The 19,705-nt window shown below is 44.4% G+C and overlaps 1 protein-coding gene across 1 annotated transcript in view; it reads left to right on the forward strand.

The window, feature by feature from the left end:
• Positions 1 to 17,730, forward strand: part of TNFAIP8L3 (TNF alpha induced protein 8 like 3) — a 39,241-nt gene extending 21,511 nt beyond the window's left edge. Inside the window, exon 2 of the mRNA XM_072345873.1 lies at positions 14,810 to 17,730. Within this exon, the coding sequence (XP_072201974.1) occupies positions 14,810 to 15,372 (563 nt within the window). The 3' untranslated portion in view covers positions 15,373 to 17,730. The remainder of the gene's footprint in view (positions 1 to 14,809) is intronic.
• Positions 17,731 to 19,705: the final 1,975 nt, after the last annotated feature.

Raw genomic sequence — 19,705 nt, forward strand, 5'->3', positions numbered from 1 at the left:
CATTAGCAACGTGCTGCTACCGAGTGCTGCAGATTCTGCAAGGATTCAGAGAGGAGAAGTTTTCCACTGAATGCTATAAAGGCTCCATGCAAATATATCCATTACCATAAAATTGAGCTGAGCGTTTTCCCCTCCCCAAATTAGCACCAAGCCTGAAGCACTCAGGCAACAGTGGCCAAGCTGTAACTCCAGAAATACAGCAGAAGGCCAGAACAAGAGGTAACAGACACTTCTGGAATTGTTAGAATCACAAAACAGTTCTGAGAGAAAGCATCATACGCTCTGTACTTGACAAGGAACAAAAACGTGCTTGTAGGAAGGAAGAGATGACCCTTCCAAATCCAGCACTGTACTTTTGTTATCCCAAGGGCGGAGGCTGCAGCTGTAAACCTGTTTTTTCCCATGCTGCTATTAATGCAGTACAGAAGGTCTGTTAAACAACGAGCAAGCTGATGCACTGGATGTTGTTTGGTCCTCTGTCAGGTCTTTTCTAACCTAGTGAGATGTGTTCTGGGTTTCCCAGGTCATATCTATTTGAGCAGATATTCAGATAAATAACTATGCGGTCCTACAATCAATGGGGAAATTGTAATGTCACATTTAAATCCCAGCAAAATACTGCATTTCATAGAAATATAACCTTATCATTTGAAACATGCAGACACTGTCAGAAATCCAAATTGGTTTGGGCATTTTTTTGGTAAAGGAAAGTCCATTTTCCTTCTATAACAAAGAAAGAGAGGAAGAGATTACACACTTCAAGAACAGAATGTGCTTCTAGTTGCCCATATTTAACTAAAACACATGAGCTAGCATATGGGGTAAGAATGACAGCCAATAAATGACACAGAACTAAGAGTTCCAGAGATCTTGAGAATCATGAGAGCTTGGCAGAATTAGATCCCAGCACTTGAAAACGCTGTTGGTTTGGTTTGGCTGGCTGGACTTTTTCATTTTGAGTTTTGTTTGGTTGATTGTGGTTTTTAACACATCATCCACTGCACACATTTCACCATTCCTATCTCTGAAACTGTTCATCAGCTGCTTTGGTGACCCACAGCTCTCCTTTTGTCCTTCCGCTTTTAAAGCTAAAGCAAAGATAACACTACTGAAAGTCACTCCTAATGCAGCCATAGGCATAATACAATTCATCTGGGATACAGAAATATAAATCACTTATTTTACTAAAACAAGGAGGAATGAGGCAAAAACAGACCTGGTAAGATTCAAGCTTTCTCTGTTTGTCAAGTTGTCATAGTAAAAAATAAACATAACTAAAAGAACCCAGAAAATATTCTTCTGTACTTACGTGGAGGATCAGAACCTTGGAGATGACAGTGATGAGATTTTGCAATTCAGGACGTTGATTCAGGCCACAGCCACTGTGCAGTGCATGGTTATCCACCGTCCACAGCAGGAAATTAGAATGTTATCACCAGATATCTCCTGTGTAGAGCCAATATAGTCTGAGAAACATGGTACTCTGCTTCTCAAAACACGTATATGTCTGCAAATAAATAAATAGAGCCACATAAGTACTGTGCAGGGCACAGAGGACCTCTGTAAAGAAAACAAGAGTGAATGTTTTCTATTAAACATTTTGCCTTCTGTACTTCAGCCAGGCAGGCTCAGGAATGACTTTTTCTTACCGTATCTTGGCCATCTAGTCACATTTTTGTAGTTATCTTTAGAAGGGAAATGAAAGACAGAACCACTTCGAGGCACACATAGTTTCACTGATTCTCATACCAACATGCAGCCATTAGATAGTGCTTCTTCTGTTTTTAAATATATGACCCTTGACAGGCAAACGTAGAAGAGGGAAGTAATGACACAACACCAGAAGTCATACAGGCACGTCCAAACTCAGCAATTCAGCCGAATATTTTTCCAGTACTGAAATATGCCAAATTGATGGGTTTTGGTCTGTGTTTTATTCTGGTATGAAAGAGGCAGCGATAGAATTCTCAAGCATCCCTAGAACTGTCTGTAGCGTACTCAGTGCTGCCCTGAATAAATTCCCTTGGAGAGTCACATCTATAGGTTCACTCTAAACAGCACTGATATTCTCAGTTACCCAAAACTCACCAGCTACGTTCTAAGGTAGCAACAGCAGAGAGGTTCCCATCCTATGTGCAGTTTGCAGGGGGGACAAAAAGAATTCCCAGCTGACTCTGAGCACAAACGTGGGGCCAGAACGTTGGCAATGACGGGTGACATTTTTTAGGCTTTTCACCCACTGACTCCATTAGTCAGAATTCAAACATGCCCTCACACACCGCTCAGTTTCTAGGCAGGGTCTCTCTATGTAAGATCAGGTTGTGGCACTGAGTTTTATTTCTTCAATAAGAGCTTTCCACTAGTGATTTCCATGCATATTAAAATCAAATGAGTGTCATCCGCGGCAACATTATAACAGCACCACTGGGCTGCATTTAATGAGCTCACAAAGCAGGGAGCTGGGCTGAGAGGCTCACCGGGGTGCCCATTGCTGTAAGAAAATGCAATTTTATCATCTTTCTCATAGGAGGGCTGGCAATTAGGCACGCTGGAAGAATAAAGCAGTCAGAAAACTTTGCATTTTCTCTGCGAGAATGAGATTATTTAATATCTGGGGACAGGGCACTGAAAGCAGGTAATGGTAAATCACCTTCAGGCTTTAGGTTTGAAGAAAGGATAGACAGGCTCCCCAGATGATGAGGAGACACTGGTAGCATCGCTCCTCCATTGAACATGGAGATGCCTGGAGCTAGGGAGGGTCCAGCACTGCCAGCAGCTGAGGAGCGTGGGTGAGGGAGCCCACCCCAAAAGCAGAGATCCTCAGCAGCACCATCCGGCTCAAAGGACGAGAACAGATTGCTGCAGAAAAGAACCATTGAGTAGACTTGGAGGGGGTGGAGTAAAAATAAACCATGCCAGCAGCAAGTTTGGCAGCAAGTGCAGCTGACCTCCCTGTCGTGGAGCTGAGTTGCATTCTGCTCAGTGCTTTGCCAAGGGAAGTTTCAAATCCATGGCAGTGAAGGCCTCAATAACAACATCAGCAGCTCAAATTAGCAATAATTAAAACGAAGCAAGGAGAATAAACAGAAAGGCTCCTATTCCAGATCTGAAAAAGGACATTCAATTCATAATGTTGAATATACGATGTGCGATGTCTGCGTGAGCAAGGCTACAAACTTCCTGTCTTTTGGCCTAAATCATCCAGGAAGTTTCATTAAGTGATGACTGTTAGTAAAAGGTAAATGATTTAGTTCTATTTCAGAATATTACGGAGCCAGATTCCTAGATGATAAGATTCTAAACGTTATTGCCAGTTTTCTATTCCCTGTGAGCAGTATAGCAGTATTTGTATTTGGAGCACAAACACTGGGTTATTGTGTTTGTTGGGCTTTGTGGTGCAAACCTCTAGCAAATACTTGAGATCAATTTGGTGTAAAAGTTACCACTAAAGAATGACAAGCATATGGTCATTCCTCCTTCATGCTCCTGTCACCATTGAGAAGAATACAAATACATGGTTTGATTGAGGCCTCTTTGTGGCAGTCACAGCCTTTTGCTCCTTGTTTATATCATTAGATTTGAAGGGCCCTGGCTCAGAGTATGGCAAGTGCAAGAATACGGATAGATGCTGTTTCAGGAAAAGCTGAAACCTATAAGGACACACAAGCCTGGTATCCTTCTTTCTCTAGACAAGCATACCTTGCAGACTGCCAGGCCTTCCCCTTATAATTGCCTCCAAAAGAAAGGCAGTTTGTCCTGGGCTCTGTTCTTTAGCGTGCACTGGAGACACTAAAAAATCATGGCTGAGATTAGAAACAGCAAAATAGAGCAAATAGATCCAGAGGCAGCAGTTGTTTCGGTGGAATGAATTATTTCAGTAAGCACAAATACTTTTAGGAGAGCTGTGGAATTGTCTGTTATTCAATTGCCATTGCTTAACAGATACAGAGACAGCAGCTCTGCCAGCATCTGAAACAGTGAGATGAGAACAGCACGGGGGCTGTGCACATTTTAATCTTATTATTAAGCTGGGCCTGATTCAGGCTGTGTGGAGTCTCTCTGGAGACTGTTATGACTGCTGTATTCAGAGGTAACATTTCTGCATTATACCAACATTCAGCTGGATGCTTGCAGTACATGCGTAGGTATTAGCAGGAATAAGCTCCGGACACGTGTGCTCAGGTTTCACAGACCTGAAGCCTCACGAGGATGGCATGTTTTGCATAGCTGTGTTTATCACTGAAGCTTATCTGAGGATGTTCTTTGGGTAACATATAGTCAGGGGATTTTTCCCTCTGCAAATTCAGTTCTGAATCCAAATGGCTGTTTTCATATGAGGATACGTAGAAGGAAGGCATCATTATTACTCACATCCCTCACCAGAATAATGAAACAGACCTCCTGAGAGCCATCTTGACCACTGCAAGATTTCTTCCAAAGTCTTTTCCATTTCTGCCTTCCTGAAATAAAAGGTTGCACTCGGAATGAACTGCACCACAGGCAGTCAGTGCTACTGCTGGTAAGCCTATATGAGAGACTCCTTGAGGACAGGAAGTGTCCCCGTTATCAGGATGTTCCTCTTGATGTGATAAGTTTCACAGTACGTAAAGACAATGAACGAGATAAAAGCATGAAACCAGATGATCTCCTTTAGCATTATCCCCTGAAGGAGCTCTGGCTGTAAGACACTCTTTGTGCTTCTTGAGTGAGTTACATTGCTGTGAAGGCATTAATGTCATGTTTATCCTTTCAGTTTAAGGCTAGAACAAGAAAACCATCATCCTTAATCTACGCTCTCCTTTTCTTCCTAGTACATCTTCAGGGCTTTTCTCTCATTAGTGCAGGACAGCAGGACACCAACCCTTAGCAGACAATATTTATGCAGATCTCACACTGAGGAGGAAGAGAATCAAAAAAAAATCCACCTGGTTGTGCTCTGTATCCTTCCACACAAAATTATCTTCTTTTGCTCTCCTGGTTGTGAGATTTGGCTCCTATTTTCGTTAATTTTCATTAGGGTGCACCAATGTCTTTGCGGTTTAACAGTTCATCCTCTATGTTAAAGAAAAGGCTGGGTAAGCACTGGTCACTCCTTATGACAGCATTTCAGGGAACTCAGCAGGTGACTCGTTCACGTGGATGGATGCCTAACAGTGTGAGTCTTTTTTGCACCTCCCGTTCCATTTTAGTGCTGTGCACATCCTGCCTGGCTGCTTGGCCTCATGCCGCAGGTGAGCAGCGCAGAGCAGATCGCCCAGAGGACACACTGCAGTCCAGATCAGGCTTCATCTTAAAGGAGAGGAGTCATAGATCACAGCTGAGGCATGCAGCAACATGTGCTTCTTCCTACCAGTAAACCCCCGATCAGATGCACAAAGACTTGTTAAGAAATGGGGAGCGTGATGAATCCCAGCTGTGCAGCATCGACCAGCATTCATTTTTTCCTTCAGGCAGGAGTTTTCCATCCAGAATCTGGGTTGGCCATCTCCCCAGGAGCTGGTCTCCTCCAGAGACATCTTAAAAAGAAATAAAGGCTTTCACACAGTTCTGTAACTGTAAAATCTTCTTTAGTTTTTTTCTTATTTAATATAACCAGGCAAACAGTAGAGCATTGTTTTAAACCCAGAGTAAATGGAGAAGCTTCTAGTTTCATTGCTCTCCTTTGGGAAAAAGCTTCTCTTTTTCTTTTTAAGTATTCACATCTTCTGCCTTTTCAGTTTCAGCTTTACTGCTAAGTACTTCTCTAGCACTTTCAGCCTGAGAACAAGCCATCTCTTCATCCCTGGATTGACAGCACTGACGTATTCAGTTTGGATTTGGCTTGTAAAGGTATACATAGAGGCAGTGTGTGTGTGGGCAGCTGCTTCAGTATAACGGCCTTCATCTGCTCTTGGTTGAAGGAAGAAAACTGAACTAAAAGGAGTTCACCCATGGGCTCCTCAGCCAGGATCAGCAGAGGACTTCTCTTTTTTTAACTGCAATCCCATTGGTTCATTTATCACTGTTCCACTGAACTAACTCATTAAAGATGCTACCAGTACCGAGAGCATAATTACACAGCAAATAGGTCTGGTTTTTGCACAGAGGACTGTGTGGTACAAACCTCTCCAGGAATCCTTAAACTTTCAGTAGAAGGGAGGGGGGAAAAAAGCACTTAAAATGAGTTACAATAAAGCAAACCAGGCCCGGCTCAGACGCTGATAGTATCAACAGTTCTTACTTGGAAAGGAAGGCCGCCCTCAGGTCTTGAGGACTTGCAAAGGCAAAATTCCCATCTGGTATTGCACTTTTGTTCTAAGGCTCCAACACAAAACATCAGCTCCTTGGAGCCGAGTGAAATAAAGCTTTTTGCTTCAAATGGCAATGAAGTTCTCATGCAGTTTATGAGGGCAGAGCAGGGGCTGATGTCCTGTCACCTATTATGGTAAAGGCAGCGTGAGGGCTGAAGGCACAGGTTGGTGGAGCCGTGCAAAGCACCCCGTCCTGCAGGCAGCGTGCTGTGTGCTGGGAGTGGAACACCCAGGGAAATGGCAGAGAGCAAAGGGGGCCTGCATATGGGAATGGGCAAATTAACCTCCACCATTGAGCATTCCCCTACACTAGGAATAGAAGTTTTGGACTGCACTTTGGTGCTTTAGCAAACCTAGGCCTTCACGATCCTGTTGGAAAGCTTTAGTAAATACACAGGCACAAGAAGCACCCAGACAGCTTGTAAGCAGCAGCTCTGATGCAAATGAAGCACTATCACTAAGCACAGCTGGAGATGAAGGCTTAGAAGAATATGTCTGCCATAACTGACTTGCACACCTGCAGAGCCTTCTGTATGAAAAAGTGCTTTTTCTACATGAAAAGCCATGGGATAAACTGCAGACCTGAGCGGTACGGAAGATGGAGATGCTGGTTCATTCCTGCAGAGCCACCACTGTGCCCTCCCCTCTCCCCAGGGAGCCCAGCTGGTCAGCAGCAGCCCCAAACCTCCTGCACTCACAGCTTGTTGTTCTTGGATCTTTGTTCACCTTGACCTTGTTTAGCAAAATGCTTTCCCTCCCCCACACCTCCCTTCGGCCTTGTACTACGCTGCAGAGCAACGCCATCTTTAGTTTCATGGCACCCTTGAACCAGCTGTCCCGATTCCTTGCTTTCTCACGGAATTTTGTACATCCCCAGAGCACGGATGTGGTTATTTTTCATGCCAATCTCAATATATCGCAGCCAGAAATAGAAGTACTCCATGCAAAAGGCAAAGGGGTGCATCTCTGGAGAAGGAGCAGTTACCGCAACAAGAAAACTTCAAGCCCTGAAATAAACGTGCAGAATTTTCTTCCTGAGCACATAAGAGGGTGGCAGAGAAATCAGTGAAGCGGTACCAGCAGTGAAGCACACGTGTACAGCACGGGGGCCTTGTTTAATACTTAGTGATGATACTGCCAAGCCTTGCTCTACTACAACGCATTACCATATTCCTACTGAGAATTGCTGGCTCCTGTGCGACTGCTGGGGAAGGACCACAAAACATCTGAGCCACGGATGCACAACAAGACTCCATTAGCCAGGAGTTATAAATGTGGTAATTACTAAGCACAGATCCCACAGAAGCCCAAATACCTCCACAGCCCTCATCTCACCATTCACTACAAGCAGGGTGTGTGAAGGAACAAGCAGAAAAGAACTTACTGTTCATTACGTGCCTATCTCCTGTCTATGCAAAAAGCAGTTGCTAAGCACGTATCAAAGAACTTACTACTGTGCTGTTGGGAAAAGCACACAGCTTGACATGCAAACAAGAATAATTTGTATAGGGATAATGATTTGTATAACTGGAGTGTTGCGCAGTCACCAAAATACCTTTACTTGTAACGGCACGGCGTCTTTAGGAAGGAGGTGTAAGAAGTGAGATGAATGTGGAGAAGACAAAGGAAGTTAAGCACAAAATATTTCAGAGACTGAAATTCAACTTGCCATAAAGCACACTGAAAGATCACTAACAGTTTGAAGGCAAAAGAGTTCATAACCAATTCAAGATGCCCCCGGTCACCCACACAGGGCTCTCTGCTGGTTTCTGTGAGCTACCCATATCTACCACAGCCCCTGCTGTAGTGCTGTGCATATATCAGCACAACTATCTTATACAGAAGGTTTTCTCCATCACAATTACAATTTAAAGAGAAACACAGCCATTAGAATCATAAAATATTGCCATCTCAAAATACAGGGACAGGATCAATAGCAGCGGGTGACCGCCACATTTCCCACAGCATTACACAGCTAGACTTGAGCTGCTTGCATGCAGGGCTGTAGTTTCACATTAAGGAGAGCCTCCCCCTGCAGTCTCATTGCCCAAAGCTCAGCCCCAGCAACAAATGTACAGTCTATTATGGCTCCTGCTACTACAAATACCTTCCTTGGCTCAGCTTGCTGTCACTGTGCGAGCATTTTGTCTCACAGCATCAGCCAGGGTTAAAGGGGCATTTTCTTGGGTAATGATGTTCACCACTTTTGATGTACTTTGCACTCGCTATCAAACAGCAGCGACACTGAAAGACCTTAAACCTGTTTATAAAATACAGTGATTGACGTATCAAAACCTTTTTCAGCTGTATAAGGAAGCTTAAAAACCAATACTTTATTATCGCTGCTGGCAGACAGACCTACTCATCACCACAAGACCTGAGCATTTCCAGATAAGAGAGGAGCTGTGTTTGCTGCCTGTGTGTGTAGCAGGGTTGCTGCTCGAGCGCTCTGCCTTGCTTACACACCAACTGCCCGAAGCCAGCCAGGTGTTTGCTACTCTGGGACAGCTGCGTGCATGTTACAAAACAGGAGGTGCACAACTTAAACTGAGTATTTGAAAGTCAGCCTACAAGGATGCTGGTGCAGCAGCTTCATGTTGGCAGCCTGTCCTAGACATGGCTTCTGATGCAGGTTACCAGACTGACAAAATTCAGGGCTTTGGTGGCCGCTTTCAGAGCCGTGACCTGGTCATCTACACACAGCTTTGCCAGCTGGTTTTAGACACAGGATGTGTTTCAATTCATGCCCAGTGAGGGCAGCAGGAAGAGCTCTTGACAGTGCTGTCAGAGCCAATCATAGAATGGCTGGGGTTGGAAGGGACCCCAAGGATCATCAAGTTCCACAGGCAGAACCACCAACCTCCAGATCCAGCTCTAGGCCAGGTGTCCCAGGGCCCCATCCTACCTGGTCTTGAACACTTGCAGGGACAAAGCATCCACCTCTCTGTGCAGCCTGTTCCAGCACCTTGCTGCTCTCTGTGAAGAACTTCCTGGATATCCAACCTAAACCTTCCCTCCCTGAGCTTAAAACAGTTCTCCTCTGTCCTATCACTGCCCATCCTTGTAACAAGTTGATGAAAGCAGCAGCTGAGCTGCTCCTCCCCGGCTGCAGCTGGGTGTGGGGCTGGGGCTGCAGCAGCTCTGACCCACCGAAGGAGCTCCTCAGCTCCAAAGGCAGGTGCTGAAGGCACTGTGGCAACCTTGCATTAATGAAGTATTTTCAAAACAGAAGCCAGCAGCTGAAATAAGATCATATTCGAGCATCTCTGATCCCTATGCTGCCAGAAAGTGCTTCTTTGCAGTGATTGCTGTTTGCATGAGACATCAAGATGAAAAAGTGGGATTGCTTTGTTTGGTTGTTTTTTTTTCCCCCTCCTTTCAATTACATTCCATCTGTCTGGAGCTGTTGCTGCCATTTTCAGCCTGACTTCTGAAGCCTGGATACCAGCACTTCCCCCTGGGGTTGTGCAATTACCAGTCCCCCACCTCCTGTTCCCCCCCCCAGAAATGAGCAGCCCTCTTATGTACATAGTAACCATTTAGAAGTGTTAAAAGTTTGAGCGCTGGGCCCCCTGTGCTTACAACGTGTTTAAATTGGCCCTCCCTGAATGCTGATGTATTCCATCTGGTCTATCGGATTTCTTGGCTTAAAGTTACTGGAAACACTGAATGTTTCTCCTGCAGCGATCCCGTAGCTGTCCAAGAGCAACACACACACTTACAGCAGCTCGCTGGTCGCTCGGTACTAAAATGCTGTGGGAGAAGTTCTTCTTCTGCCTTTTTTTCTGCCTGGTCTGAGAGTTATTCTGAAATCCTGAGTTCTGCCTTCCACTTTGACTCATCTGTTTCATAGTGTGAATGATACACAAAGGATAAGTGCAATACATGCGTTTGCTGCTGGCACGTATAGCATTTCATACCACTAAACGTTTTATGCAACGGCTGCAAATCAAGCAGCAGAGGCTTTTCTTGTTGTTTGTTCTCACATGTTCTCCTTTCTAAACCCACACGAGCTTTTTCTTGTCCATAGAAGCCGAATGAAACCTCCTGCCCTTATTTTCAGCAGAGGTTACCCATGCTTTGTAAGTCATTTATCTCCAGATAAAGAGACATTACAGGTAACCAGGTTGTACCACAACAGGCTGTCAGCCCACGACATCAACAACAGCAGCAACATTTAAGCAGCCGCAGAGATACCTGCTGCTTATTTAACTCCTGGTGGGAGCGTTATGGAGTCATCCTGACCTGATGAGTCCGATCACAAAGCCACATCTTATGATACATTCCATGCAGGGCCACAACTTTCGATGCTGTTGCTCCATTCATTCCCATCGTCACACCCAAACTCTAGTTTCTGGGGCAGGTGCACACATACAGCATGAGGATACACAGACAGCACATGAAGCATTTAAGTCGTGAAAACAGTGAGTTCCTGTTGTGCACAGCTGTGCCCAAGCCCACCGCACTTCCCTCACTGCAGCTCTCTCAGACAGTGGTGGATCAGAGGACATGCCTGTCCCTTGGCTCTGCCCCCCTCTGCCTGCCAGCAGCTGGATGGGTGCCCACATTTCCGTCAGCTCTGCTGACTCCTTGAAGGCCGCCTCCTGCTGCAGAGGCTGCAATGCATTTAAAAAACAAAAAACGAGGATTCATGAGTATTAAAAATAATTCAGCTTCCTCATCATCTTCGTTCTCCTCCGGACTTCCCTCTTTTTCAGTTCAAGACTCAGCCCTTCAGTAACTTGCAGCACAGCTGGAGGGACCTTTCCTGACTCACATCACCTCTCAGCCTTCAGCAGCCCTGCTCACCTCCATGGGGCCTGTGTGCGCTCAGCAGGGGTCCAGCAGCACAGCTCAGAGTCAGGTGCAAAGGGAGGTAACACACAGCTGCAGGCAGCATTGCTTCAGGTGAGGCGGAGTTGGCATTCAGCTAATTGCTGACTTAGCACAACAGCTGTAACAGGCAGTGCAGTAACAGCTCCTGGTGCCAGATGCACAATCTGACCTCCACAGGTGGGGCAAAACCAGATTGACTGCTCCATATCCCTGCTCTTCAAGCGAGCTAACAGAACTTTTTTTAAATGGCACTTGGCAAACTCCACAGGATCTCTGCAGACCAGCTCCTGCTCTGTAGATCTTTACCTGTGAATGAACACTCCCTCCAGAGTTCAAGGCAATGTCACTTCAGCCTTTTGCCAGGGGTGAAAATGTCTCAGCTGCAGAACTTTGGCTTTGGCTGAGAGGTGGCGAATTGGATTCATCTGCTCGGGGTGGTCGTTTCCACATCCTCATTTCCACATAGTCAGATATGTTCTCTGCCGTGCACAGCGGGGGCAGGTGCTACGTCTGCTGTCACTTATGTAATGACTGGATGGATATTTACACAAAAGTGCAGCCACTGAGCATTTAATTCCAGCCATTCTGTGCTTGGCGCAGCCATCTGGAATCGTATTATTTTGAGAATATTACAGATGCTCTCGCTTCTTCGGCTCAAAAACTCCTAAAATTCTTACCAAAATCTTATCTCCCCTCCCTACAGCTGCCGAACTCTTTTCACTGTGCTGACATGAGGCAGCCCCGTTATCCAGTAACCCTGTCACTGGGGTTAGTGCATGTGAGGTATCCCTGTGAGGAGCAGATGGTGGTGAGGCGAGTTGGGCTCAGTGCTGCTCTGCTGGGCTGGATGCAGAGCCTGGCACTGGTGACCCTGCCATGAAAATACAGGTCTGTGGACCTCAGCAGAAAGGTGCTGAGGGGTCAATCCCTTTGCAAGGCCTTTAGGTGAATCAAAGAGGGAGAAAAATAAACCTGAGGCAGAATCGGTCCTTAGTTTTCATTAAAGTAAGACATCCAGATTACTGTAATGGAGGTTAACCACTACCCAGCAAAGCACTGTGCTGGGAGGTTGGGCTTTCTTTTTCAGGTTTGGTGTAATGTTCCTGAATGCTAATAGCATCTACAACGCTGCTGCTGATTTATTTTGCTGCGTGAAAGAAAGCAGAAAATAGAAGCTCTGTCTGTAGGAGGCAAAGATGTTTAAAGAGAAATGTATTGCAGGAAGACTTCCACTGTAAACCCGCAGTCCTCAGGAGAGCTAGAATTTCATGTGGCAAACCTCTTGTTGTCCAAAGAGCACTGTCCAAATGCTCCTTGAGCTCCAGCAGCTCAGAGCTGTGCCAGCTGCCCTGGGGAGCCATTCCTTGCCCACCGCATCATTATTTGCAGGTTCTGATCAAAGCAGATACCGAGCAACCGCATCCACTTAATTAATAGCAAACACTTGCAAACAGACACTAATATTCATCTTCCATTTTCCTTTGTCAAATGCACATAATTATTCATCACGGATACTATTTATATTCCAACACGCTGCAAAGTGAAGGAATGCTCTCATCCTGGCTTTATCATTTCTAGATTAAATCACCGTTTTCCTATTTCCCCCAGTCAGCAGACCGGGCCGCAATTTGCTCTCCCAATGACAGGCCATTCTTTTAAGTGCATTGAATTATGTTTTCCAGGTGGTGGCTCAGCTGAAATTAAATGGCGTTCTTTTGTATAGCTCACTAGTACAGCTACAGTGCACCAGGAATGATGACAACTTCAACGTGACGTTCTAGTGAACTTGGAAAACAGCATTTAAACAACAGGATGAGGGGCTGGGGCAAGGGGGAATGGTTTCCAACTAAAAGAGTGGAGATTTACATTGGATATAAGGAGGATTACAATAAGAGTGGTGAGGATCTGGCACAGGTTGTCCAGTGAGGTGGTGAGTGCCCCAGCCCTGGAGACACCCACGGTCAGGCTGGAGGGGATCTATCAGCTGTAGGTGTCCCTGTTCAGTGCAGGGGAGTTGAGCAAGATGGTCTTTAAGAGTCCTTTCCAACTCAGACGAATCTATGATTCAAAGGCTGTTTAAATGCACATATGTACTACAGCCTCATGTGACAAAGTAGAAAGCACTGAGAGGAAGAAGAGGCTGTGGTGAACCACAACAGTTGTGAGTGAGGGCCATGTAGAACACCAGTACATAGATACAGAAAACTGTACCCTGGACTCCCCACAGCCACTGGCAGATCCCCGCTGCACAACTGAATTACAGCACGGCTGTCGCAGGCACTGCTTATGTGCTAATGGCTGGAAAAGGCCTCATGAGCTCAGCCAAAAACCCACTCGGGCTCCAAAATCAAATCAGCCCTGTTAGCTTTTAATTCTTTTTGAAAATCTTTTAGCATTCAGGTTCCCCAGCAGCTGGCAAAGGGCCCAACTGCTCTGTTCTTCACATCAGGCCAAGGTCCCCAAGCTACACACATGCTGATCAATGACAAAGTGCCCTTGGAGCCAACGGGGACTGCACTACACAGTACTAAACTGGGGCCTATTTCAGATGAAATCTTTTCATTTCCTTTATTTTGTCCACACAGTCTGTTAAAAACAAACGACTTTCAGATAAAAAGCAGGGGAAGCTCAAATTAATCACTACCAGTAGTTACCATAGGATGGCTTGGGTTAGAAGGGACCTCACAGATCATCCAGTTCCAACCCCCTGCTATGGGGAGGGCTGCCAACCACTAGAGATCAGCACTACATCAGGTTGCCCATAGACCCACCCAGCCCTGAACACCTGCAGGGATGGGGCATCCACAGCCTCACCACTCTCTGTGAAAAACTTCCCCCAACGTCTATTCTAAATCTCCTCTCCTTTAGTATAAAGCCACTATCTACCCATGTAAAAAGTTGATTTCCCTCCTATTTACGAGCTCCCTTTACATATAGAAAGGCCGCTGTCAGGTCTCCCCAGAGCCTTCTCCTGATTGAATAAGCCCAGCTCCCTCAGCATGTCTTTGTAGCCCTCTCATCATCCTCGTGGTCCTCCCCTCCCCTTCACTGGATGAAGTCCAACAGCAGTAGCCACGTGCTCCAAATGAGCTGCATGCTGACACTGTCCTGAGTGAAACCTGCACTGATGGGTACAAGAGAAATCCAGGATGCTTGTATTTATAGATGAACGTACAGAAAGCAGCTGAAGTATTTTCAGCTGGCAGGAATCACACGTATTGAGTGGAAAAGAAATAATCACAGCCTGGAGTTTTGCAAGTCGATAGCAAGTTAGAAAGGCAGTTACTGTGCCTGCCGTAGTAGCCCTCGTGGGCAGTGCTCAGTCTGACCGTGGAGCAACAGTGCCTCCCAAAGGCAAGAGGTAAAATCCCCTCAGGTTTGAGTAAATATTTGCCAATATTTTGTTTTTCTTACTTAGCTACATAGGCACAACATCTCAAGAGATCTCTCTGCCAAGCAAGCTTTAACACTGAACTACTGCCTAGAAAAAGCTTTGCTAGTGAACCAATGGCTAGCAATGACCTGGCCTAAGTATCCCTGAAAACATCCAGCTTTTCAGTGACAGCAAGACCTGAAACATGGTTAACGCTTAAACACACGGGTACTGCTTTTCTTACCTGATGGTAAAAATGATTTGCCAAGTAAAACTGACGTTTTCCCTCTTTTCTGCTATCCTGAAACAGGTCCTGATTGTTTCAGTTCCAAGAACCTTGCACTGCAAGCCCAGAAAAAGATCCTGAGTAAAATGGCAACCAAAACCATGGCTAACATGCTCATCGATGACACAAGCAGTGAAATCTTCGATGAGCTGTATAAGGTAACAAAGGAACACACCAGAAACAAAAAGGAAGCCCACAAAATTATGAAAGACCTGATTAAAGTGGCAATAAAAATCGGGATCCTCTATCGAAATAATCAGTTCAACCACGAAGAGATGGAAATTGTAGACAAGTTCCGGAAGAAGCTGAACCAAACTGCCATGACAATTGTCAGTTTCTATGAGGTAGAATACACGTTTGACAGAAATGTTCTTGCAGAACTTCTGAATGAGTGTAAAGACCTTGTGCACGAACTCGTAGATCGGCACCTGACCCCGAAATCCCACGGGCGCATCAACCACGTCTTCAATCACTTTGCGGATGTGGAATTTCTAACTGCCCTGTACAGTCTTGACGGGGATTGTCGGCCATACCTCAAAAAGATCTGTGATGGCATCAACAAACTACTTGATGAGAAGATCCTTTGAAACTGTGCTCACAAGCAAGAAAGCAGCCAAAAACTTCTGTCTAGAACTGGCCATCCTTCATGGGCCATGGTGAGCATGAGAGCCTCCTTCCTGCTCTTCTTACTGCAGCCTCCAGCAGGAGCCAGAAAGTGCTCACTTGGCTCACGATGAAGGGGAAAACCCTAAACCAGAAAGCTATCGATTTTAATGTTTCACAGATAACTGAGTCTTTCCCAAGGCGTGGCATGAACAAAACGCTGATATATATTGTTCAGAAATAGATTGCTGTACATCATGATCTCACTAGCTTTGTGGTCAAGGCTGAACACGTGAAAAGAAAGTAAGCTCAAACGCATGGCTGTGTTAAAATAGGTGATGGCAACAGAGCAATGCATGGAATTTAGCCAGGCTGCCCTGGGTGTGTATGTTTTTAGTATTCCAGCAGTAAGTGAAAAGGCTTAGACGCATTAAGCTCTCTCCTTTTAAAATGATTGGGAATCAGTGTGACAATGCACCTCTGGATCCACATGGTACTGAAGTCTCCTTAGGTATAATAAATAATACAAATGAGTAAATCAGAAGAAAATTTGAAGAGCCGCTCGATAAAACAATATTTTCATTAGAAATTTTTGGCTTATACTCACTCATTAAAAAGTTGCATCTGAATTTTACAGAACAGATCAGCGATCAAAGGCAATCAGAAAACCCAGATGAAGTAGTACCTTAGTTCTCCCAGCCTCAGGTGCTGTGTGTTTGATAACATTGGATGAGTTTAGGCTGGAGGTTATGCTGCTCTTTGCACTCGTACTGTTCTGCCATTCAGAGCAAAATATTCTTTGCACTTTGGAAGAGGAACACAATTAAGTAACCACTTGCTCTACAAAGCAACACTAACATCTCAGATCCTCAATAGATACCATTCAGCCTCGGTAAAGCTCATTTTAATGTGTCTGTAGTATTAATTTGTACTAACAGTGACAAAGAAAAAACCCATCTGCTATGCTCACAGTGCCATCTGAACACAGTATTATGCACAGTATATCACAGCCCTTTGATGAGAACACTAACTCTGGTGAGCTTCGTAAACATCCCATGGGTTCACAGTGTTCTCCTTTTTTTAAGCAGAATTCACCGATGGTCTGAAACAAACAAAAAAATGCTTTGCAAAGAAACACTGGTTTCTGTCAAGTTTTGCTATGATTAAGAGAACCAGAGCAGATAAGGCAGCTTTCTGCTTGCAGAATCTTACAACCAGGTTGATGCTGCTGGCTGACCCTACAAAAATGAAGTACGTGCAAAAATCTCTCTGTGCCCCATCTCTTATCTTCTAGGCTCACCTCAGTCTGCCAAGGCTTCATTCAGGGTCAGAGGGCTTCTCCTTTCTCATGACACAGGGAGCAGACAATCCCATATAGTCGAAAGCCATTCCTCTCTAAGAGCTTCCAAGCACTGTCACCTACCATTTTAAGACAACAAAAATTGGTTTTCCCATTTAAACTCTTCAGTACAGAGGTAAATTCTATTCTTATTCTTCTGCCTTTTTGCACCCTGAGAATAACTACTGAACTTCCCTTCATACAGCTGAGGACACCCATACCTAGACTAGATATTCGCTGCAGTTAGAAGCGTCCATTCCCAAAAGAATGCATTTTGAAGCAAAGGAAAATGGCAGCACAAAACATTACCAGAGCGGTTTGATAATGATGTAATTTTCCATTGTGTTTCCTTCAACCATACAGAGTATATTTAGTAGCAGTGAATGGAGACTATTCCTTTACAGCACAGCACTATAACGAGACATGAACTTTTGGGATTGGAAGTCTATTAAGAGTTGCCTTACACGGTTGCAAGTTTCAACATTTGCAGAGCCATACTTACACACACCATTAGCTGCTTTCTTTCTCAGAGCACGTATCTGTCAACCAATGCTTTTGAACAGTAGTTATTATATCCAACACTCCTGTTCCAGTGCACAGGTCACATCTGTGTGTTTGTTTCTCTTGTGGCAAATATGTAAGTTTGGTTTGGTTGGATTTTTTTAAGTCAGAGCAAAAGATTATTCAACACTGAAGATGTCCAAAACAAAAGGGATATCTCCTGTATCGTGACTTCATTCTCGTGTGTTGCAAGTACCAATATTCCAGATTCTGATATTTTAGATGAGCCAGCTGAACATCTGCCATCTTATTTATGAATCAGAGTAGCCTTAAGGAAAGATGTTTTTGAGTATTTATCATACTTGCATATCCAGTATATTCATTGTTTACTTTTGTACTAGTAGCTTGGTATGTAACAACATTGCTAAGTACTGGCAATGTTCAGGTCATCTTAAGTATATGATGTATTATCATATTTGTGGATTAAAAACGTGTGAATTACTGCCCTTTTTTCTTTCATTGGATTTCTTTGTTCTACAACCTGATGTAAATTGAAATTAAACTGTAAGAGGAGGGAATCTGTTCAATCTTGTCATCTTCAATGTCTGCAACTGCAATGCTGTTTGAAAACGATATTTTGTGAATGCAGGAGGAAGGCAGATGAACAAATTAGGTGCTTAAAAGAAAACTGGAAAGCAGCAACAAAGGAAATCCCTGTTTTTCATACTTGTACATCATTAGCACATGAGCTAACGATGATGCTGCACCATCTGTTCTGCAGAACCTCCCTGCAAACACATGGAAGACCTGCCTTCTGGGCCCAGTCTGATCTCAGGCACAGCCAAGAACATACCTCTGTGCCAGGGCCAGAGCAGCTGCAACATGCCTAAGAGCTAGCTCTTTAGCAAGTATGTCTTGCAACTAATTCATCATTTCATTTAGTTCCTGTTTAGCTACGTGTGATTTAGTTTAGAAGACGTTCCTGACACAATTCAAATCCCAACCGTAAACATGTAGATGCAAGAACTTACCTGAATTCTGTAACAGCAAGCATATATTCTTCTTTCCTTATTCCCCCCCAAAAGTACATTGTCAGCAGTTCAGGACTTGCAAACTAACTGGCACAAATAAAGAAAAGTTAATGGAAATCTTACTAAGTGGTACTTTAAGTTACACTTCCAGTAAAACATCGCCCTTAGGTTAACTTTATTAGTCATACCATGGCAGGACTTGATATTCTCTGCTTTATCACTGCCAACTTTATAACATAGAGACATTAACATGGAAGAAATTTTCAGGAGTGACTGCATTTGGCATCCTAGTGAAGTTGCAGAGGTACCACAGAACAGCACCTTGCACTGGACGTGTGATCTTATCACGATCCAACACCATGACAGTGTTGGAGAAACACATTCATAGAAAGGCAAATAAACAACTGACCCTGAAAAGACCAAAAGGTAAAACGTAACTTCCTCATATCACAGCAACAGAACTGCAAGAGCAAGCCTTACCTGCATGACTTCAGCAGGCCTACTTCTACTTTTACCTGCTACAATACATACTTTAAATCCAGAAAAAGACACATTCTTATCCACAGATAATATAGCCTGGGGGCTGGATGGTGAGATGGACAGCACACACTAGGAGGAGATTTCTATCTTCCCAATATGTAAAACATATCAGGCAATATAATTTCTGAGCTATCTGCAAATACAGAAGGCTCTGAAGACAGTGCTATTCATTACACAGATGTATCCTCCTAGTTCCTCACAGGCTGAGAAGGGGCTGGGGACACCTAATGAAGTACTTTTACCAATTTTCTGACTCTTTCATTAAAGATACCTGAAAATACTTTGGGAAACAGGAGAAGCTGATAAAAACAGGAAAAATACTGATCCCGTGTAACTCCTCTGTTGACTCTAAGACGCTCGCAGCACGCCACAGTGAACCAGTGAAGCCTCCTGGTACCCTCAGGTTCTCCAAAATGCTGTTGATCCACCTGTTCAGAAAGTCAATACACTCTTGAGCAGCCACCAGTCATCCCCTGAAAGTAAAACCCTTCATTATAATTAGATCACACACTCAGTTCTTTCCAGCCTACTTCTACACACCTTCTTTCGCCTTCCCAGAAATCACATTAACCATTCAAGACCCACTAAGTCACAAAGAAAGGAAACCAAGTCACACACATTCCCCAAGTAAAAAAATCCCTGCATTTTCCACATCTACAGTCACTAATAATTCTAGGCCAGAAGTGGACTGCACCCCCACTTTGCCAAGTGATGCACTGGGTGTGAAGGGAAGGGCCAGAAAATACCACTTGAACTATGAACGAGGCTCCACATTGCTGCATTCTGGTGCTGTTTGCAAGGCACCAAACAAACTGATTGCTTTTTAATTAAACTACAAGAAACGTAATGACTCAGAGAGATTAAGAAAGGTATAAGCTTGGCAATGTAGAAATAAAGACTAAGGGT

This window comes from Excalfactoria chinensis, chromosome 10, assembly GCF_039878825.1.
Source record: "Excalfactoria chinensis isolate bCotChi1 chromosome 10, bCotChi1.hap2, whole genome shotgun sequence".
Classification (NCBI taxonomy): Eukaryota; Metazoa; Chordata; class Aves; order Galliformes; family Phasianidae; genus Excalfactoria; species Excalfactoria chinensis.